The sequence below is a fragment of the Gracilinanus agilis genome, chromosome 1, assembly GCF_016433145.1.
Source record: "Gracilinanus agilis isolate LMUSP501 chromosome 1, AgileGrace, whole genome shotgun sequence".
NCBI lineage: Eukaryota > Metazoa > Chordata > Mammalia > Didelphimorphia > Didelphidae > Gracilinanus > Gracilinanus agilis.
This window is the reverse complement of record NC_058130.1, coordinates 144,910,984-144,935,391: the sequence shown is the minus strand read 5'-3', so window position 1 is coordinate 144,935,391 and position 24,408 is coordinate 144,910,984. Positions and strand designations below refer to the sequence as shown.

The window sequence follows — 24,408 nt, the reverse complement described above, 5'->3', positions numbered from 1 at the left end:
AATCAGGTAGTGAGCCATCTTTGTGGCATACCTACTTTGTACTTTATTTCCAAGGAGCATGCTCTCTTGAGTTCAGAAATTTCAGAGGAGATATAGAATACTTGAGAAAGAAAGAATAGAAAAGTCATAAATATATGTGTATATAACCAGTTACTACTATACAGAGATAATTGAGCATTGAGGGTTACAGAGAAGAGTAAAATAGGAGGGTCAGACATAGATACATAGATATATAGATTGATAGATTTGATGGAAAAAAGGAAGGAAGGAAGAAAGGGAAGAGAAAGGAAGGGAAGAAATACTATCAAAAGAAATACTATTGTGTAAACACCATTTTAGGTACTTCTGCTTGAGATTAAATCACACAATCTGGGTATTGCATGTAATTTTGTATGGTATATATTTGTCTGGAAGGTGAGATCTATAATTTGTTTTCATTGCCCCTAAGAATGGATTTTATAGTGAGGTCCTCCATATATTTGTAGAATATAATTGATCTCAGTTTTATAGAAATATAATCTGATAATCAGTATTTGAAAAAGAAGCAGAGAATCTTTTTCCTAAATGCTGTAGAAGAGATATGCTACGATAAAAAAAATTATGTTAGCATTTGCCTTGAGACTTTGACTTAAGAAATTTATATGATAATTCCATATCTTTAAATTTTATAAATTCAGAAAAGATTCCCTTTTTGTCCCTCCTGAAGAAAAGGTTTCATGGAACTGCCTTGAGAAATCTCTTTCTAGTTAAAAAATCAAGAAAGCCCTTAAGTCCAAAGAGCCAAGCCTGCTGTGATTGTCATTCACAATCCTGGAATGGTTTTAATTGTAGCTAACTATTGTAAGATTAAAATTAATATCCAATAACTCCAAATATTATATTTTATAAAGTTTATTAATAATCACTTGAAGTAGGAAGAAAATGAACTAAAAGAAGTAGAAGTTCAAACCTAATTATCTAACAAAAAGTAAACCCATTTATGTAAGATTATCCTGCCTGGCATAAAGCCTGCTTTCCCAGCCATGATCAGGGGTAAAAAAGAGCGAGGGCGGAGCTACACAAAACTTATATCCTCCCTATGTTAGCATGTAATGTGAGAAGGAACATGGGAGCCTGAGAAAAGGAATTCTGAGGTTCAAAATTCTAATTCTAACCAATATTATGGTTTTTACTACAGTTTACTTCCATCATCTCTCTTTCAATAGGTATTTATACGAGAATTGATCTCCAATAGTAGTGATGCACTGGAAAAATTGCGCCATAAGTTGATGTCAGAAGGCCAAACTTTGCCAGAAATGGAGATTCACTTGCAGACAGACAGTGAAAAAGGCACCATTACAATCCAGGTATTTCCTTTTAAATACTAAGTCCTATAGAATTAGAGAAATCATCTCTCCTTTCCTTTTAGTACTTTTAATGGTAATATCTATAAAAAGATCATAGAGGAAGACATGATACATTATAGCCAGTGGAGATAGTTTACTTATTAATTTCAGAGAGTAGACATCTTGCCTTTTTTGTTCTAAGTTAATAAGTCTCTGGGAATATAGGACCTTAGAACTCAGAACCTTAGAGTTCAAGCATGGTTAACTTAAACATAGTAGGTAACTGAATGTCCTTGAACTAATTTGAGTCAAATCCAGTTTTCCTATTTTTAGATAAGGAAACAAAGGTTAATTGACTTATTTAAGACAACATAGCTAATTAGTGACAAAAGTAGAACTTTTCTTGCCTCGCATACTTATACAATTTGATTGCCCATCAGTGTGAACATAATATTCTTCTATATAGATCTAAATCATTTCTGCCTTTTCATTCTGTGATTCTTGTTCACATTCTCTCATAGATCCTTCACAGAGAAGAAGGAGAATACATGTTTGAAGCATTTCTCTTTCTTTTTACATTTAACATGATTTATGCATATTTCATTAATGAATAGCAAAATGCTTAGCACAGTTCTTGCACATAGTAGGCACTGCCTCTCTGAAACTCATTTTTATAGTCATTATTTATATTGTGTTGTTGGTTCTGATGACTTACATCAGTTCATTTTAGTTTTCCTGTACTTTTCTGAATTTTTCATATTCATTTTTTCTTCTTACATGTTAATATTCCATTACATTCATGTATTACAGTTTATTCAGCAATCTCTGAATCAAACGGCATTTATTTTGGTTTTGGTTCTTTGCTAATACAAAAAGTGTTCTAATATGTGTTTGGGTACATATAGGTCTTTGATCTCTTTGGGTCATATACTTGACAATGGTTAAAAGGTATCGACAGTTTAGTAATTCTCTTAGAATAATTCCAAATTGGTGCTTAGAGTGGTTGTATACCAATTCACAGCTCCCTGAACAGTGTCCCTGGCTTTTCATAGTTCCCCCAGCAAGAATTATTTTGAACTTTTGTCATATTTGCTAATTTGCTAGCAATGTGGTGAAATCTAAGAGTTGTTTTGATTTTTCTTTTTATTACCTGAAGCAGTCTTTTATATGATTGTTAATAGTTTATGATTCTTTTGGGAACTATTTGTTCATATCCTCTGACTACTTATTTATTAGAGAATGGTTTTTGATCTTATTTGTATCTATTCTTTATGTATTTTAGATATTAGGCATTTACATATATTTGATACAAAGATTTTTTCCCATTGAACAGTTTCCCTTCTTATTCTATTTGCATTAATTTTGTTCATGAACAAAATTTTTTAATTTTATAATAATTTTGATTACTATTTTATCTTTCGTCATTGCTCCTATCTTGTGTTTGGTTAAGAACTATCAATAGATATATGAAAGGTGTCTTTTCTAGTTCTTATCAAATAAGGAGTTTTTACCCAGGTATTTATGTTCTAGGGTTTTATCAAATACTGGGTTATTGTTTGATTGTTTTTAATGTTTGTAAATTTTGACTGTTCTATGGATTCTATATTCCTAAACAGTACTGAATAATTTTTATAATTACTCCTTTATAATATAGTTTGAGGTTTGAAAGTTTGGTATTCTTCATTCTTCCTTTTTATTTCCAGTGATTTTTTTTGCTCCTCCAGCTGTATTTTGTTTGGTATTTTATCTAGTTTTCTAAGTTCCATTCCATTTTGATTTTGTTAAAGTTCTGGTACCAGTAAGATCTTTAGTGGGAATTCTAGCTAATTAATGTACTTGAATAAGGATACCTTTACAAAGTGATCGCTTTTTGCTTAATCCAGTGCAGGAATACCCAATACCAGTTCCTCTTTTGTGTATCTCAAATTGTCAGGACAGTCTTCTTGACATCAAGCCTAAATTTGTCTCTATGCAACTTTTATATGTTATTCTTAGTTTTCTACTTCGGAATAGAGTAGAGCAAGTTGAATACCTCTTTCATATGACTGCTTTTTAAATACTTATATATAGTATTCATGCTTTCTCTAACTTTTCTCCTCCTTATGCTTTACGTTTTTGAGACCCTTTACAAACTTGGTTGCCTTCCTCTGAATCTCTCCAGCTTGTCAGTGTCCTCCCAGAATTGAACTAAAATTTTCCTGATGTGGTCTAAACATGGTAGAATATAGTGAAATCACGTAGTCCTGAGCTTGAATACCTCACAATACAGCTCGAAGTTTTATTAGCATTTTTGATTGCCAACTCACACTGTGGAATCATAAAGAGCTATGAGTTTAAAAAAAACCAACTGCTAATAGTATGCTAGTAAATGTTTAACAATTGGCTCTCCACATACCTTTACATTTAATTTGTATTATTAACATTTTCTCCATTACTTTCTCAAGTCCATTCAATCCACAGGGCAATAAATAAAGCTCTGCAGAGTATGTAGCATGTGTTGACTTCTAAAGTGTAAATGCTTATATTGAAAATGTAATGATCGGCTCTCAGAGCTGATATAAGCTGGCACACTTCTATAAACTGCTATCTAACTAACCATGCTGTATCCACCTTGTATTTGTCAAGTTAACTTAAAAAAAATTTTCAATTTTTAATTTAAATATCAAAAAAGCATTTCTATATATACAATAGAATACAAAATGGGACTATATAAAACTATGACTCTCCATTTCAACACCATTTGATTTTTTTAAAAATACATTTAATGTTATACACATTCCATTCAAAACTACCCTGTTTCTGTTTATTTTTTTAATGACCCTTTGGGGGGGGCATCAGTATTTTTTTTAATATTTTATTTTTTAGAAAAAATTTCCATGGTTATATGATTCATGTTTTTACTTTCCCCTTCAACCTCCATTCAGACCCCCCCCCCCCCCCCGCCATAGCCGATGCACATTTCCACTGGTTTTAACATGTGTCATCGCTCAAGACTTATTTCCATATTATTGATAGTTGCATTGGTGTGGTTGTTTCTAGTCTACAATCCCAATCATGTCCACATCAACCCATGTATTCGAGCACTCGTTTTTCTTCTGTGATTCTACTCCTGTAGTTCTTCCTCTGAATGTGGAGAGCGTTCTTTTCCATAAATCCCTCAGAATTGTCCTGGGCCATTGCTGCTAGTATAGAAGTCCATTACATTTGATTTACCACAGTGTATCAGTTTTTGTGTACAATGTTCTTCTGGCTCTGCTCCTTTCACTCTGCATCAGTTCCTGGAGGTCATTCCAGTCCACATGGAATTCCTCCAGTTTATTATTCTTTTGAGCACAATAGTATTTCATCACCAGCATATACCACAATTTGTTCAGCCATTCCCCAATTGAAGGGCATACCCTTGTTTTCCAGTATTTTTGCCACCACAAAAAGCACAGCTATAAATATTTTCGTGCAAGTCTTTTTATCTATGGTCTCTTTGGGGTACAAACCCAGTAATGGTATGGTTGGATCGAAGGGCAGGCAGTCTTTTAGAGCTCTTTGGGCATAGTTCCAAATTGGGGACATCAGTATTTTTAATGATCCTCTCTCTACTTTAAAAAATAGGAAACAAAACAAAAAAAGAAAATACATAGTCAAACAAAATGAATCCATGTTGTGACTATGTCCAAACGTATATGTCTCTTTCTACACCCCAAGTCCATCATCTCTCTGTCAGAAGGTATGTATAATGTGCTACATCATAGAGAATATGGTTAGTTATTGCATTGATCAGAATTTTTAAGCTTTTCAAAGCTATTTTTTCCTTACAGTATAGTTTTTCTTGCATAAATTTTTCTCATGATTCTGCTCATTTCACTCTGTATTACTTTAATACTGCCCAGAAATCTGAAATAATCTTTCATCATTTGTTATAGTTCAGTAATATTCTTTTACATTAATTTATTACAGTTTGTGTCAGCCATTCCCCAATTGATGGGCACCCTCTTAGATTCTAGTTCTTGGCTCTCTCTCTTTCCCCCCGCCCCTGTTTTAGTGCCCCTTTCAAGATTAGTAAGGTTGTTTTGCTCCCTTCTCTGATAATCCTTCCTCTCAATAACACCCTCATCCCTGATTGTTTACCAGTTGAGTTTGATGTATTTCTTTACCAAACTGTTTGTGTGCATTTGATCTTCCTTTTTCCTTTTCAGATAAGAATGAAGTTAAATTTGATGCCTGCTTTCCCCACCCCTTCCTCCATGTTTGTATACTTATGTACCTCATTCATGAGATATAGCTAGTTACACTACTTCTTTCCTTCTTTCTAATTTAATGTATTCCTTTTACTCTTTTCTCTTTCCCCTTTAAAATTTTTTTTACAAGCATTTATTTCTCACTTCCCTTATTAAACATTTTTTTAAAAAAGGAAAACCCTTGTAATAAATATGCATTGCCTAGAAAAACAAATTCCCATATTGGTTTTTTGTATTTTCTCTATCACATTTGTTTCATCTTTGGTCCTTAAGAGTCATGGTTTGTCATTGTATTGATCAGAGCTCTCAAGTTTTTCAAAGTTGTTTTTCTGGTATGATTTCCTGTGTCTCTGTTCAGCCAAATGTAAATAAGAATGAACAAAAAGATAATGACATTGAATTCAGAGTTGGAGTTTGGCTAGGCATGAATATTGATAAAGAACAAAGGAGCAAGGGTTTTGGCATTAAAGGATAGTGTAAGTTTGAACAGTGATAGGATTGAAATTGGGAAGGGAAGAAAGAAGATTTATGGCAAGAGTGATTACTGGGAGAGTACAGAAGGTTAGAGGGATTTGAGGTCCTGCTACTAATGAAGAATAGGTTTTGGAAGGGAATGTGGGTCTAGTAAGAGACCAGATTCTTTGAACACCAGCCTAAGTACTGAGAGTTTCTTCACCATGTTGGTCACAAGAAAATGAGTTTTTCAACCCATAGTAACTCAAGGACCAAGTGATTTTGTAGTGGTGGTTATAGTAGTATTTAAAATTGTTATATTGATTCATTTCTGCTCCCTCATTTTGTGAATCAGGTTACTATCTAAAATTTCCCTGTTTTTTTCCAAAGAAAATTTTTATCAATTTAGATTTTTTGTTTTTATCTCTGTAAACAACATTTTATTTCTGTAAACAACATAGTAGTGAAGAAAATTAATGAAAAGAAAAAGCAAAGAAAGACTTCTTAGAAAAAGGCACAGAAAAAGCCAAATCCAATAAGTATAAGAAATTTGAGGGAAGGATAGGAAGAGATTTTTAATTAATTGAGAGGGAAAAGACAAAAGACAAAAAAGAAGAAATATAAGTAAGGGAAAAAAGTAATTAAAATCTAACTAGAAAGTGGATAGTCACGATGGAGAAAGCAGTACTATGCTACTACATTGTTAGAAGAATTGCATTAAAATAATTTAAGCAAAAATAATTGCAGAGAATGAGTATTGACTTAAAAAGAAAAGGAAAAAATTGGACAAAAAAACATTAAATAAACAGTTTGAGGAAAACATAAAGCTTACCTTGATCACTTTAGATGTAAATGGATTAAGCAATCCAATAAAATAAAAGGTTTTAGTGGAATGGATACAAAAATAAATGCTAACAATCTGTTGCTTACTAGAAACACATCTAAAAAAAGCAAAGATCCCCAGAGAATCATAACAGAGCCTGGAAAAAATTTTACCAAGATTTAGACAATTCCAGAAAAACAGGAATTATAGTCATATATATATATATATATCACCAAGGATAACAAAATTTCTACTTTTAAAAGTAGAAATTTTGTTATCCTTGGGGAAACCTTATGTAGTGAACCAGTAACAATATAAATATGTACCAAATGCCTTAGCATTATCCATTTATAAATGAAATTGAATTATATTATAACACCATAGTAGAAGCAGCTTTTAATAATCCTTTCTTTGAGCTAGACAATTTAACCAAAAGAAAAATAAAAGGAAAACTATAGAACTGAAAAACTGTTGGAGAATTTAGAGCTAAAAGATTTATGATGTGTCTCATGAATGGGAGCATTAAAAGATATACATATTTCTTAGCACCATGTGACATCTTTGAAAAAATCAATGCTGCCACAGAGAAATTATAAATAAATGTAAAAAGCAGAAGTATCAAACATATGTTTTATAGCCCATAACATAGTAAAAATAATGACTCTCAGGAGCATAAGCAAAAGGTATAGACTTTTAGAGGCTTAATGACATTTTGAGTCAACAAATAAATTAACAAAACGACTAATAACTGTGAAGGTCAATAATTAATATCAAGACCCAGATCACTAATTTTTCCTCTTTCACTCATTATTTCTCTTTTTCATAAGATGGGGGAAGAAGGAGGTACCTTATGACCTGCCTATTAGACTGGTTTGTTTCACTTTCCCATTTCCCACTTCCCTATCTCTCCACCCTGTGTAATTATTTCTACACCAAACCATATTTTTATTATATCCTTTTTCTGGTTCAGTTAAGAGAATCCCATTTCCCCCACCCCCTTCATTATGTTTTCATACTTTTATTCTGATAAATCTCAATGATGAGAAATAGTAAATGCCCTCACCCCTACTACATATCACTTGTATGTTTCTTGCCTAGTGTATTTCTTTTCCCCCTTCATTTGCTTTCTTTTTAAAGAACAGAAAAAAGCTACCCCAAGTTCTGTTGTCTTTCTTTATAACCATAACTTGATTTTTGAAGAGACATTTATATTCTCTATTTAGATATGTAAGCTTTTTTTGATACATAAGCTCTAATTTAATAATCAGCATTTAGCCCCTTCCAGTTGCTTAACTCAAGAATATTTCAGAGGATCAAGCTGCTTCAACAGAGTGTTCTTTTTTTTTTCATAAGGCAAAGAAAAGATTAATAGTAGGATGAAAATTTTTATTTCAATATAAATTTTTTTTGTATCAGTTGAAACATCTATTCCTTTTTTTTAGACATTTATTAATATTTATTTTTTAGAAAAGTTAACATAGTTACATAATTCCTGCTCTTACTTCCTCCCACCCCCCATGGCTGATGTGTAGTTCCACTGGTTTTAACATGTGTCATTGATCAAGACCTATTTCCAAATTGTTGATAGTTGCATTGGTGTGGTAGTTTCGAGTCTACATCCACAATGATGTCCATCTCAATCCATGTGTTCAAGCAGTTGTTTTTCTTATGTTTCCTCTCCTGCAGTCCTTCCTCTGAATGTGGGTAGCTTTCTTTACCATAGATCCCTCAGAATTGTCCTGGGTCACTGTATTGCTGCTGGTACAGAGGTCCATTACATTTGATTTTACCACAGTATATCAGTCTCTGTGTACAGTGTTCTTCTAGCTCTGCTCTTTTCACTTTGCATCAGTTCCTGGAGGTCATTCCAGTTCGCATGGAATTCCTCCAGTTTATTATTCTTTTGAGCACAATAGTATTCCATCACCAGCATATACCACAATTTGTTCAGCCATTCCCCAATTGAAGGGCATACCCTCATTTTCCAGTTTTTTGCCACCACAAAAAGCGCGGCTATAAATATTTTCATGCAAGTCTGTTTATCGATGATCTCTTTGGGGTACAAACCCAGTAATGGTATGGTTGGATCAAAGGGCAGGCATTCTTTTATAGCTCTTTGAGCATAGTTCCAAATTGCCAGCCAGAATAGTTGGATCAGTTCACAACTCCACCAGCAATGCATTAATTTCCCAGTTTTGCCACATCCCCTCCAGCATTCATTACTCTCCCCTTCTTTCATTTTAGCCAATCTGCTAAGTGTGAGATGATACCTCAGAGTTGTTTTGATTTGCATTTCTCTAATTATTAGAGATTTGGAACACTTTGTTTGTCATGTGCTTATTGATACTTTTGATTTCTTTATCTGAAAATTGCCTATTCTTGTCTCTTGCCCATTTATCAATTGGGGAATGGCTTGATTTTTTATACAATTGGTTTAACTCCTTGTATATTTGAGTAATTAGACCTCTGTCAGAGTTTTTTGTTATAAAGATTTTTTCCCAATTTGTTGTTTCCCTTCTGATTTTGTCTACATTGTTTTTGTTTGTACAAAAGCTTTTTAGTTTGATATAATCAAAATCATTTAATTTACATTTTGTAATTTTCTCTAACTCTTGCTTGGTTTTAAAATCTTTCCTTTCCCAGAGATCTGACAAGTAAACTATTCTATGTTCACTTAACTTATTTATAGTTTCCCTCTTTATATTCAAGTCGTTCACCCATTCTGAATTTATCTTGGTGTAGGGTGTGAGATGTTGATCTAAACCTAATCTCTCCCATATTATTTTCCAAATTTCCCAGCAGTTTTTGTCAAATAGTGGATTCATGTCCCAAAAGTTGGGCTCTTTGTGTTTATCATACACTGTCTTGCTGATGTCACTTACATTCCACTGATCCTCCCTTCTGTTTCTTAGCCAATACCATACCGTTTTGATGACTGCTGCTATATATAAATTATAGTTTAATGTCTGGTACTGCTAGGCCTCCTTCCTTCACATTTTTTTTCATTATTTCCCTTGATATTCTTGATCTTTTGTTATTCCAGGTGAACTTTGTTATAGTTTTTCCTAATTCAGTAAAGAAGTTTTTTTGGTAGTTTGATAGGTATGGTGCTAAATAGGTAAATTAATTTGGGTAGAATGGTCATTTTTATTATGTTAGCTCGTCCTACCCATGAACAATCAATATTTTTCCAATTGTTTAGATGTAGTTTTAATTGTTTGGAAAGTGTTTTGTAGTTGTTTTCGTATAATTCCTGTGTTTGTTTTGGTAGATAGATTCCTAAGTATTTTATATTGTCTAGGGTGATTTTAAATGGTGTTTCTCTTTCTACTTCTTGCTGCTGTGATGTGTTGAAAATATATAGAAATGCTGATGAGTTATGTGCATTTATTTTGTATCCTGCAACTTTGCTAAAGTTGTTGATTATTTCTACAAGTTTCATAGTTGATTCTCTAGCATTTTTTAAGTAGACCATCATATCATCTGCAAAGAGTGATAGCTTAGTCTCCTCATTGCCTATTTTGATACCTTCAATTTCTTTTTCTTCTCTAATTGCTACTGCTAGTGTTTCTAGTACAATGTTAAATAATAGAGGAGATAATGAGCATCCTTGTTTCACAACTGATCTTATTGGAAAGGCTTCTAATTTATTCCCATTGCATATGATGCTTGTTGATGGTTTTAGGTATATAGTGTTTATTATTGTTAGGAAAGGTCCTTCTTTTCCTATACTTTCCAGGGTTTTCAATAGGAATGGGTGTTGTATTTTGTCAAAGGCTTTTTCAGCATCTGTTGAGATAATCATGTGATTTTTGTTTGTTAGATTGTTGATATAGTCAATTATGTGGATGGTTTTCCTAATGTTGAACCATCCTTGCATTCCTGGTATAAATCCCACCTGGTCATGGTGGATGACCTTCGTAATTACTTGCTGGAGTCTCTTTGCTAATATTCTATTTAAAATTTTTGCATCTATGTTCATTAGGGAGATTGGTCTATAGTTTTCTTTCTCTGTTTTTGATCTCCCTGGCTTTGGAATCAGTACCATATTTGTGTCATAGAAAGAATTTGGTAGGACTCCTTCTTTGCTTATCATATCAAATAATTTGTATAGTATTGGGATTAGAAATTGTTGGTTGTTTCTATGATTTCTTCTTTGACAAATTGATTTTGGAGAATCATATTATTTAATTTCCAATTAGTTTTTGATTTGCCTGTCCAGGTGCCCTTACTAATTATTTTTATGGCATTATGATCTGAGATGGTTACATTTATTATTTATCCTCTTTTGCATTTGTTTGCAATGTTTCTGTGCCCTATTACGTGGTCAGTCTTTGTGAATGTACCACGTGCAGCTGAAAAGAAAGTGTATTCCTTTTTGTTCCTATTTATTTTTCTCCACATATCTATTAAATCTAATTTTTCTAGGACTTCATTCATCTCTCTTACCTCTTTTTTATTTATTTTTTGTTTTGATTTATCTAGATCTGAAAGAGGAATATTTAGATCTCCCACTAGTATGGTTTTACTATTTATTTCCTTCTTGAGATCTGCCAGTTTCTCCTTTATGAATTTGGATGCTATGCCACTTGGTACGTACATATTGAGCAGTGTTATTTCCTCATTGTTCATACTGCCTTTAATCAGGATGTAATGACCTTCCCTGTCTTTTTTAATCATATCTATTTTTACTTTGGCTTTATCAGAAATCATAATTGCCACTCCTGCCTTCTTTTTCTCATTTGAGGCCGAAAGGATTTTGCTCAAGCCCTTTACCTTAAACCTGTGTTATGTCCACCCGCCTCATATGTGTTTCTTGTAGACAACATATGGTAGGATTTTAGTTTCTAATCCACTCTGCTATTTGCTTCCTTTATATGGGCGAGTTCATCCCATTCACATTCAGAGTTACAATCATCAGTTGTGTATTCGCTGACATTTTGGTATCCTCTCTTAGTTCTACCCCTTATTCTTACAATATTTCCTTTTAAACCAGTGGTTTGCTTTAAGCCAGTAACACTTGTCCCCTCCCTTGATTTACTTCACTTTCTACCCCTTCCCTTATTATTCCCCTCTTTCTATTTTTAAGGCCTAATGAATTCCCTCCCCCTTCTTCTCCCCTCCCTTTTATGACCTCCCTACTCCCCTGCTCTCCTTGGTTTATCCCTTCTGACTTTTTCAGTAGGGTTAGATAGAGTTTTATATCCCAATGGATAAAGCTACTCTTCCCTCTCAGGGTTAATTACACTTAGAGTAAGGTTTAAATATTATCTCTTAATGCTCTCTTCCTCTCCTTCTTATAATAGTATTCATCCCTTCTCCTTCCCATGCCCTCTTTGTGTGTAATAGAATATCCTATTTTTCTTATTCATTCAAGTTTCTCTTGGTGTCCTCTACTATTCACCTCCCTCTTTCCCACCCCTATATCATCTTAGACCATTTAGTATTCCAACCTCTCCCTATGAATAATTCTTCTAATTACTATAATAGTGAATACTATAATAGTGATTAGAGTTCCTTACAGAGAATTATACATAACATTTCTCCACATAGGAATACCAATAATTAGATCATATTGAAGCCCTTAAAGAGGCAAATTTAAAAAATACGAGTTTTCTTTCTTTCCCCTATGTTTCTTATTTACCTTTTCATGTTTCTCTTGATTTTTGTGGTTGGATATCAAACTTTCTATTTAGTCCTGGTCTTTTCTGTGCAAATACTTGGAAATCTTCTATCTTGTTGAATGCCCAAACTTTCCTCTGGAAGTATATAGTTAGTTTTGATGGGTAGATGAGCCTTGGTTGTAGACCCAGTTCTCTTGCCTTTCTGAATATCATATTCCAAGCCTTGCGGTCGTTTAGTGTGGAGGCTGCCAGATCCTGTGTGATCCTGATTGGTGCTCCTTGATATCTGAATTGTCTCTTTCTGGCTTCTTGTAAAATTTTTTCTTTTACTTGGAAGCTCTTGAGTTTGTCTATTATATTCCTGGGGGTTGTCATTTCTGGGTCCAGTGTAGAGGGTGATCTATGGATTCTTTCAATGTCTGTATTGCCCTTTTGTTGTAGAACTTAAGGGCAATTTTGCTGAATAATTTCTTTTAGTATGGAGTCCAAATTTCTATTAATTTCTGCTTTTTCACGAAGACCAATGATTCTCATATTGTCTCTTCTAGACCTGTTTTCTTGGTCTGTCACTTTCTCATTGAGATATTTCATGTTTCCTTCTATTTTATCAGTCTTTTGACTTTGTTTTATTTGTTCTTGCTGTCTTGAGAGATCATTAGCTTCTAATTGCTCAATTCTAGCCTTTAGGGACTGGTTGTCCTTTTCAATCTGGTCATTTCTGGTGTTCAGTTTGCTTTTTAGTTCATTTGATTTCTGAGCCTCACTTTCTAATTGCAAAAGTCTGCCTTTTAAACTGTTATTTTCTTGCCAGATCTCTTCCATCTTTCTCATCATCTCAGATTTGAACTCTTCAATAGCTTGTGGCCAGTTTTCATTATTTTGGGAAGGTTTGGATATGATTACTTGTTTGTTCTCTGCTGTTTGCTCTGTTGTCTGGATTTTATTTGTGTAGAAGTTGTCAAGTGTTACAGATTTCTTCTTGATGATCTTTCTCTTTTGGGGTTCTTGTCTCTGGCTTGCCATTGTTAGCCCTGTACCCTCAGGTTTATCCTCACACTCAGGGTCTGTCTGTGCTCTTTAGGCTCCTGAGGTCTCAGGTCTAGTTGTTCTCAGGGTCAAGCCTCCTGGTGGTCCCCTTGCTTGTTCCTCTGCCCAGGGAGCTGCTTCCACAGTTATACACCCCTCTGTACTGGGTCCCCGCTCAAGGTCCGTACCTGAGCTCAAGATCCGAGTCCTCGCCTGAGCTCAGGATCCGTGTCTGGGCTTGCATCCTCGCCCGCACTCGTGTCTACGCTCAAGGTCTGTGTTCAAAGTCCGTGTGCTTTCTTTAGCCTCTTGGGGTCTTAAGTCTTGCTGCTCTCAGGAGCAGGCCCTGGTGACCCCAGGTAGCTGCTAAGGACTTAATGGGTGCCTGAAATTCACTCTGACTCTTTTGCGCTGGCTTTGGCATTGTAGGTGGTGGTGGTGGGAGGGGGTTGCTCACCTCGCATTTTAGTGAGAGCTGTTTCAGCCCTTTATAGCATGGAAATGCTCCAATTCCACGTACCTCCAATGCTGCATCCTGTTGTGGGGTCCCTTCAATCCTCTAGATTTGTTTTTTATGTCTTCCTAAGGAGTCCTATATGTTTCGGTTAGGAGAGGTTAAGCAGCTGCTTTTTACTCTGCCGCCATCTTAACCAGGAAGTCACATCTATTCCTTTTGCTGCTTAGTGTATTTATCTTTCAAGCTTTCCATTGCTTTCGTTATTTATATTTCATTGGTTTTACTTGAATTATCTGAAAATTATTTGAATTACCTAAAAATCCACTTATTCCCCTATAGAATTACATTCAGTTTTTCAGATATACTATTCTTGATTATAAGTCTTTTGAGATGGGGGGAGACTCTCGTTTTCCAAGAAGTCCTCCGTTTTTTAATAACTGGAACACAGTCTTCTGCAATCCTGACTGCACGTCCCTGAGAAATGAACTTTTTTCTCTCTTTGTTCATAGTATTTTTTTCTTTTAATTGAAAACTCTGGATTTATTCTGTGACACATTCCCAGTTTTCAATGTGGAGTTTCTTTTCTCTACAGTCACCAAACTTCTTTTTTTTTCCCCTAAGATTGTTGGTGTGGCAAATACATTCTATTTTTCTGAGACTGTTCTTGTACTTATTAGGGAAGTTACTCTATTCTGGGTAGGTTATGTTACTTCTGTGGAAGAAAAGTATACTGGTTTTTTAGGTATAAGTTTGCCAGAAACCATTTTATTTGATATCTTTCTAATATCCCAGCATCTCTAGCATAGAGTTGGCCAAAGCAGCATAGTCTGTCCCTTCCAATGTCTTCAATCATGATCTGTCCCAAGATGATCTGAGGTAACATTTTTAAGAATCTTGAATAAAAGGTTGGAATAGGGTAAAATATAGTTTGGTGTTTAACATTCCAGAACAATAATCACTACTTTATTTATTAGTCTACTCTTCTGTTCTGCTGAGTAATCAGAGGGACCTCTTTCCTTTGATCAATAAATCCTTTCTGAATTGAGAAGGGGGCACTGCTTTTAGGTGAGTGATCACTTAATTTAGTGATGGTGAACCTATGGCACAGGTGCCAAAGATGGCACACAGAGCACTCTCTGGGTACCCGACCACCCTTCCTCCCTCCCTCCTTCTTCCCTGCCCCAGAGTTCATTATTAGAAAAGCAGAGGGACTCTAGTGGAGTTGTTCCTTCCCTTCTCTGCACTCATTGAGGACATTACTCACTTCACCTGCTCCTCTGCCCAGCAGCCCAGTAGGAGTGCTTTCTCCCTCCCGTGTGTGGGGGAGGGGGGAACAGTACTTGGTCTGAGGGTGGGGACAGACTCCAGCACTCTTATCTCTAAAAGGTTCACCATCACTAGCTTACTTGCTTCAGGGGATAGGAAAGGCCAGAGTCCTACCCAGACAAACTATTATTATATTTACACATAGTTTGATTTCCATTCTTATTGTTTCCTTAAGAAAGACCTTTTTTCCCTTGTGCTTCCAGGCAGCTGTTGCACAGGAGATAGAACATAGGCTGGAGTCAAGAAAACCAGAGTTCAGATCTGGCCTCAGACACTTACTAGCTATATTATACTGCTCATGTCATTTAATCTGTTTGCCTCAGTTTCCTCATCTGTAAAATGGGGATAATAATAACACCTACCTCCCTGGATTACTGAGAGAGTCAAATGAGAGCACTTAGTACAATGCCTGGCACATAATATGCTATATAAATGTATATTTTCTCCCATTTCCTTGACCTAACCCACCTAAGGAACAAGCCTAGAAAGGGCCTTTAGATCAGAGAAATATTTCTTAATGTTTATGGAGAAACTAAAAAGTAGATTTACATGTTGCCCATGTAAACTGACTTGCTGTTACATATGCTAATTAGGGCGGATAGAACACTAATAAGATGCTGTTGTCAGGGAATGCATTAAAACTTTATTTAGATTACTTAACAATATAAGTATCAACTCCTGTCTAAAAGAACAAACCACCAATTTGATCCTAAAGATCCCAGTAAGTTCTCCTACATGTCCTCAAGACAAGATTTCCTCTCTGTCCAGCCAGAGACTATGCACATCTCTCTCTGAGATGGCAAAGGTCTGTTAATCAGTACTGCTTCTTGAATGAACATAGATATTCAGATTTCCAAATTGGAGAGTAAGGAGTCTGTCCTAGTTATGACCCTGGAGTAGGCTGTTATCTGGGCCTGTAGTAGGTTTTTGTGGTTCTGGCTAATATCCAGACTCTGATGTCTGCCTGACATCAATTTAAAACTACCACTTGAAGAAAAACAACTAATCTAACAAATATTAGTCATTGGAGGCTTAAAACAAAATTTCTCAGCCTAAGTTAACTTACTTATTTCCATTAAATAATTTCCCTTCCTTGGACTTCTTTTATCCCATAATATTTCTTCATTGTATTCAGAGTTTTTCTCTATTCTTCTCTCTGACACAGTTCTGGATTGAAATTTTGTGCCAGTGTCAGTCCTTTCCAGATCCTTTCCTCTCTAGTCTGGTACTGTGCAACAAGTCTAAATTAAAGTGGCTAGAACCAAGCCTTGCCCTGTACTGTAGTCTCTGGCTTCTGTTTCTTTGTCTTGTTGGTTCAAGGCAAACATGAGATCCAAACCTTAGTCCTGTCTCTTCTTGGGCAATCTTAATCAGGAATTCCATCTCCTTCTGTAGTTGTGACAGGCTCCCAACCTGGTGTGGAGTCCTGTAGTGGTCTGAAACTCTTGGAAAGCCCCTTGATGTCACTGCTCAGACACTGTGTGGTATCTTCCTGGCCAAGCAAACACTTGAGACTCCCCAAAGAGTGCTGAGTTAGGGCTTTGGGAGGGCGCACAAGGCATGAATACACTTTCTGGCCTTATCTCCCTGAACAGTGACCTACCAGCCTTCCACTCCACCTTAGCTCTGATAGGTCATGTTGGAGATCCTCCAGGCTGCTGTCTCTTTACCAGTGACTCATTGAGTGAATGAATGAGTGAATGAAGCATATATTAAATGCTTACTCTGTGAGAAGCACTGAGGATACAAGTAAAAGAGAAGTCCTTGCTTCTGAATGGTTTATCTCCTAATGAGGTTAATATTCAGGTTTGCAACTTGCAGGTGTTGGTTGCACATCAGATGGAAAAAAACCTATGGTCCTTAGGGTGTAGTGGCAAAACAGATGTTAGTGCTTCTTTTTTACTGTTAGCTACTCTCAGTTTCTTATGTTAATAAACCATTTGACAATGCTATGGGCTTAGTGGCAAGAACTTTTTTGGGTTGTTGGTAGCTGTGGCTACAGTTCCTGCAGGAACAATTGGTAGGCTTCATCTCCATGGGAATTGCTTTCCAGGATGAACTGTGAGGGTGCTGGGCTAGAAGCATGGCTAATTCCCCAAAGCTTTTTATTAGTCTGGCTTCACACCCCTGTTCCATTGCAACACTGCTTAGAGCTCTACAAGGTTTTGGGCTATCTTCTTGTGTAGTTCTGGACTGAATGAGGAATCTTAATGGTAGTTCCCTTTGATTTTACTGATCGCTTTTTCTCTGGTTCCCCTTTTATATCTTTGCTGTAGTGTTTTTTTGGGGGGACTTGGGTTGACCGGAAATTTTCATGTTTCCATTTTAACTAGACATATTAATGATTTTGTCTTTAACTTCTTAACTGTTACTTCCTAATGACCTTCCCTCCCCATCCCAAATAGAATGCTTTCTCATTTTAAACAAGTATAATTAAGCAAAATGAACTGACATATTGACTATGACTGATAACATATGTTTTACCACTAGTACTCTGGAGCCAGTGTTGATCATTGCATTGATGATGAGTTCTGATGTCTTTTTAAAATTATAACCAAAATCTTATTTTCTCTCCTCACCCAAATACCCCAAACATTGAAAAGAAAAAGAAAACTCTTGCAATGAATATACATAGTCAAGCAAAACAAATTGTCACATTGGTCATAATAAAAAATATATATCTTCTTTCTGTATCTAAATAACATTCTATACTAACCATTCTAGGTAGTATGCCTCCTTATCCTTCCTTTGGAATCATGGTTGGTATCTTGAAATTGGCCCATTAGTAGTATTGACATACCATAATTATTCAGCCTTTCCCAATTGAGAGGTACTCCCTTAGTTTCTAGTTCTTTTCCCTCCTACAAGATATTTGTATATAAGTCTTTTTCCTCTTTCTTTGATCTCTTTGGATATAGACCTAATAATAGTGGTATTGCTAAATCAAAAGTGTATTCGCAATTTAGTAACTTTTGGGGCATGGTTCCCAGAGTGCCTGGACTAATTCACAGCTCCTCTGACTTTGTATTAATTTGCCTGCTTTTTTCACTACTCTTTCTATGTTGCCATTTTCTTTTTTCTTGTCATCTTTGCTATAAGAGTTAAAATTGGTTTTGATCAAATTGAGAGTTATAAAAGGTTGTAATGGTTTCCATTTATAATAATTAACTCTTAAAGCAAAAGACTTTTAGTGGCTTTAGTAGCTTTATTACAAGGTAGAGATTGTAAAGGGGGAAATATAGGAAAGAGGTAGAAGATATTGCCTACCTAAATTAACTAGTCCAGATCTGAGTGCCTCACCAAAGAGAGCGTCCCACCGAAGACAGGAGAAGAGCTAAAAGGCCAGCCAGTGTCTCCTCAACCCAAGCGAGTCACCAAAGCTAAACTCTTTGAGCCACCAACACAGACTCTCCAATGCAGAAGTCCAATGCAGAAGAAGTGCCACACATAAGAGTCCTTCTTTCAGCAAGAGCCACCAAGGCAGCCAACTTCCAATGCAGAGACACTAACGTAGAAGTCCTCCCTCAAAAAGAGCCACCAAGGCAGCAGAATGAATCAAAATGCCCTTGGCTGGCTTTTATAAGCAGTCTTTTCCACATCACATCCTATCTCTCTGGTTTCTAGTTCCTTTCACTATGGGCTGGTCTATCACATCTCAGGAACCAATCATAGTTTTCCAATTTGCTTAGCACTTGGCTCAAGTGGTGGGGCAGGGCTTGTGGTCTTTTAGGACTAACTAAGTGTGAAAGGTGGGGGAACTCCTGGTTCTCGATTGATTAAGTTAAAATAAACAGAGTTTAAATTCTCTTTCACATTGCCAAACTTTAAGTTCAAGGTAGAATTTCATGGTTGCTTTAATTTTCACTTTTGTAGTTAGTGATTAGCTTGACTTTTTTCTTTGAAAACTTTATGTTCGTATCTTTTGACTATCAATTAGGGAGTAGCTCTTATTTTTATAAATTTGAATCCGTTCCATACATATCTTGATGATGAGATCCTTATTAGACAAACTCACTGCAAATATTTTTTTCTCCCCCCATGTTACTTATTTCCCTTATAATTTGACTGCATTGGTTTGTTTGTGCAAAAACTTTTAAATTATTTTAACCAAAATTGTCCATTTTTTGTGATCTCCTGTATCCCTTTTTTTGGTCATCAACTATTTCCATAATCATTCTTATTCCTGTAATTTGTCTATGATATCACCCTCTCTGTGTAATCCATGCATCTCTTTGGAGCTAATCTTAATATATGGTATAGGACAGTGATGGGCAAACTACAGCCCGCAGGCTGGATGCGGGCCCCCTGAAATGTTCTATCTGGCTGTGCAACATTATTCTTAATCTGATGAATACAGTGAGTAGGATATAATACAATGAAACTTTGAAAGAGTTACCTTAGAAACAGACTGACAGATGAGCATTTCCTTTCCTTTAGCCCCCTCATAAAAAGTTTGCCCATCACTGGTATAGGATGTTGATTTATACCTAATTTCTGTCAGACTGCTTGCCAGTTTTTCAGCACTTTTTGTTTAATACTGAGTTCTTGCCCCAGTAACTCTAGTCCTTATATAATCAATCACTAGACTTTTGTATGTTGCATACCTAATCTGTTTACTGATGGACTTTTCTATTTCTTAATCAGTACAAAATTGTTTTGACAATTGTTACTTTGTATCATAGTTTGAGAACTGGTATTGCCAGACCCCTTCCCTTTCCTCTTATTTTCATTATTTCTCTTGAGAATGTGTCATCAAATGTAATAAAACTAAAAAAGATTATATGCTATAACCACGTTAGATTTGTATTAGAAATTTAGAGTTGGTTCAATATTAGAAAAACTACCAACATAATAGGCTATGTTAATAACAAGAACAACAAAATCATGATTATTTAGTTTCAGACTAAACTTTTGATGAGATACCACCCTTTTCTCTTAAAAATATTAGAAAACAGGGCAGCTGGTTAGCTCAGTGGATTGAGAGCCAGGCCTAGAGATGGGAAATCCTGGGTTCAAATGTGGCCTCAGATACTTCTTAGCTGTGTGACCCTGGGCAAGTCACTTAACCCCCATTGCCTAGCCCTTACCACTCTTCTGCCTTGGAGCCAGTACATAGTATTGATTCTAATGCAGAAGGCAAGGGATGGATATATATATATATATATATGAAAACATAGGAATAAATGAATAACAAGTAATCTAAAACCTAATGCCAATATTATCAATAACAGGGGTATACTTGATCTCATTATTGCCCACTAGTGATCTAACTTTCTTGTAACTATGAAATTCCTCTGACTATATATACCCTTTAGTCCCTTTGTCCCTGTTTCTCATTTCTTCCAATTCTACTCAGTCTTCAATTTATAGCACCCTGCTACAATCATTAACTATTTTAAGTTTAGAGGTAATATAATGGCATCTAAAGTCCATATTGTTCCCCCTTAGGGAGTTTATTTATACAGAAAGTTATGAATTCAGTCATAATCACTCTCAATCCTCCAGTTAGGAAAAGTAATAACATTTAGATAGGGGGTAGGCTCTCTAACTTTTCATTTATATCTATCTATAGAGTTTATTGTTGCCTATTTTGTTTAAGGCAAAATTCAGTTTACTAAAACATTTGAATAACAACCCATTTAATATTAGAATGTCTGTGAATTGTAAGAGGGAGAATTTAGGTAATTTATAGATATGAATTTAAAATGTGGCCGCCAGTAATCAACAATTCAGATTGATTCCGTAATTAAATCAGACCCAGGTCAGCATCAGGTTAAGGCAGTTTATTTACAATTAGGAAGGTAAAGGTTTGGGAATAAAGAGGAAGGGAGAGGCTAGTCCAGCATGACAATACAGAGTGCAAGCGGTCTGTGGTCTCAGGAGATCCTTCAGCACCAAGTTCAAGGCGGGAACTGCCTCCACAGGAAGTAACCAACATACTTAAAGAGAAAGTGTCTTTTGTCACTTCCCGTGGGTCTACCTCTAATTCAAGTGGACAAATGGCAGTCTCTACATTGATTTGGACTGCCCAAAGGGCAGTCCCTTGTTCTTGATTTGTTACTTGTTGTCACGTGTTGGTAACTCGTCTCCCCTCCCTACTGAGGGAGGTGGGAATGACCTCATCTCAGGTAGGTAGAGTTTTGACTATAGAATGGACTAGAGCTAATTCTATTTACACAGAATAGACAAGTAACACGAAGGCGATGTTGGAGAAAGAACCAGCCTGAGATCTTCTCTTCAGAGATGTTTGTAGAACTGATGACCCTCTTTGATAGCTCCTTTTGTGCTTTCTTTGGCAGCACATATATTAAAAGTGATACTTCCTTTCCCTAGCACAGCTCATTTCGACCTTTATCTTCTCAGGGAGGAGAAACTAAGTGGTACAATGGAAAGAGTGCGAGGCCTCAAGTCAGGAAGACACATCTTCCTGAGTTCAAATCTGGCCTCAGACACTATTTTTATGACTCTGGGCAAGTCACTTAACTGATTTGCTTCAGTTTCCTCTTCTGTAAGATGGATGGAGAAGGAAATGGCACACCATTCTAGTGTTCTTCCAGGAAAACTCCAAATGGGGTCAAAAGAGTCAAACACGACTAAATTGACTAAACTCTTTAGGGATGTGATGGATGTCACAATTTCTCCATTTTCATCCTCCCTGCAGTTTCTACTTTTTCGTAAGGGTTAAATTTAATGATTGGACAATAATTTTATGAAATTATGTGGTTGCCAATATTTATTATATCTCAGGTCAGAAATTTATTTACAAAATGGAGAGGAAACAATAAAGTAGAGAAATGTGACTCTTAGGACTAGGAAAGGAGTCAGCCTTTCACTCACCCAATGAAGTAGTGCAGGAATCAGAGTCCAAGTTGAAGCTGAGCTCCAAGCCCATGATCCAAGCCATAGTCTCTAGTGAAGCTCCCTCGAAGACTCCCCAGTCAGAAGACTATCTCCAGAAGACAATCTCTTCAGACTATCTTCTCAAAGGCAATCTTCCCTGAGGGAGTTTGGGGCTTGCTTTTATGGTGACTTCTTGTCCCTTCCCCTTTTCACAGGGGCCAATCACAGTTTCCAAATCACTAAAAAACTGTTCAGAAAAACCAGGGCCTCTCTTTTCTTAAAGAAATACAGTTTTAGGACCTAGAAAAATTCATTTTAGTCTGGAAAATATTAGATGGTTCATATTTTTTGCCCTCTGAATTTTGTATTATGCATCCATATTTTCTTGGCCAGGTGTGCTTCCTCCTTGTCTGCAGGGGGCCCACCTGTGAAGAACAAAATGCCTGACTCTTTGTTGAAGCTCATCCTTTTGGGCTTTGCTCATTAGGTGTCTTTCTCATGGAAAGAAAAAAAAAACCTGGTAGTAAGGAACAGTGCCATCTGGTAGATTCAGATGGGAAGTGCATTAGATCCTCTAATATGATGCAGGCATAGAGGATTGATTACATTTAAAGGAGAACACAATTATGAAGAAAGGTTTTTAAGTTTGTATTGATTTTCAAGGATTTTTAACTTCCTATTCATAAGTTATTAAATGCTTGGTAATAAATACTTGACCTAACTTGTTTATTCAGGAGTAAGGGAGTTGTTGGTCCAAATTCTGAAGTTAAAAGTGAGAATGTCTGCAGGTTCATATAGTATTATGGAAAGAGACAATTGTTAGGTTTCTGTTTAAATTCTTGGTGTTCCTTTTTCATGCACATAAACTTTGAATTGTACTCAGGTCTTTTTAGATAGACTATAGTGAATAAAATTCTCTTGAGGACTTAAAAGTACATTTGCTCAAAGTAATAGGGATTTGGTGTCCAGAACACTTTTCAGATTGCTTTGTTAGCAATGCTACTTACTTCTAATTGGGTTATAGAGTAATAGTAATAGAATTAAGAATTTAAAATAACTAAATGTGTATGTATGTTTTTAGTGTATACCTTATATGTTTTCATATCTTTTTCCTAGTAGATTCAACATGGAAGGACATAGTGACATTATGAGGCACTAAAGTCAGGGAGGAGACTTTTATTATAATAGTGATTTCTGGTTGTGACTCTTTATCCAAATAAATGTTTACCCTACAACCTGTTGCCCTTTTAAAGTTAAATACAGCTTAATAGTTAACACGTGTAGTTGTATTTTTACTTTTAAAAAATCAAAGAATTTTATGCTTACAAGGAAAATTAGAAATCATCTAGTTCAAATTTTTCATTTCACAAATGCGTCTGAGGCCCAGAAAAGTGAAGTGGCTTATTCATAGTCATATAGCAAATTAATATTAATAGCTGAGACTTGACCTCACAGGTCTTTTGAATTCTTTTCCTTCATTCTTTCCACTGTATTGTGCTGTTTCTTTATTCTGAATGAATTTTCCTTGGGCCTTTCAATACTCTGGTTCTCACATTGAAAATTAAGATTTCCAAGTGGATTCTATGAGTATATGACTTCCTTTTACTACAGATATCCTATGGAAACTTACTATTTAAAAGAACTTATAAAGAAATCTTTTATAAAATGAAGGGAGCAGGAGGAACTTTAGATATACCATCTAGCTTCACCTGTTTTATAAATTAAAGTTTTTGTGCAATAATAGTAACTTCCATTTATATATGGTGTCTTATATCACATAAACTCTTAATTTACCAGCAATCCTTTGAGGTAGGTAGTATGTCTAATCTCTGTTTCAGGAAACAGATTTAGAAGTTTTTGAGGATTTGCTTGTTATATTTCTTTTTTTTTTTTTTAACAGAACCAAGAATAGATTTTTTTTAACTTTTTTTTTCTGCTTCTGTTTTTTTTTAAACATTTATTAATATTCATTTTTAACGTGGTTACATTATTCCTGCTCCTACTTTCCCCTTCACCCCCCGCACTCCCCCCACCCATGGCCGATGCACATTTCCACTAGTTTTGTCATGTGTCCTTGATCAAGACCTATTTCCAAATTGTTGGTAGTTGCATTGGTGTGGTAGTTTCGAGTCCACACCCTCAATAATGTCCACCCCAACCCATGCGTTCAAGCAGTTGTTTTTCTTATATGTTTCCTCTCCTGCAGTCCTTCCTCTGAATGTGGGTAGCTTTCTTTACCATAAATCCCTCAGAATTGTCCTGGGTCATTGTATTGCTGCTGGTACAGAGGTCCATTACATTC

The 24,408-nt window shown here is 35.7% G+C and overlaps 1 protein-coding gene across 1 annotated transcript in view; it reads left to right on the top strand.

Annotated features, from left to right (window-relative positions):
• The window catches only part of TRAP1 (TNF receptor associated protein 1), a 77,482-nt gene that overhangs the window by 16,816 nt on the left and 36,258 nt on the right, over positions 1-24,408 (top strand). The window contains exon 4 of the mRNA XM_044658023.1: positions 1,206-1,346. Coding sequence (XP_044513958.1) covers positions 1,206-1,346 — 141 coding nt within the window. The remainder of the gene's footprint in view (positions 1-1,205; positions 1,347-24,408) is intronic.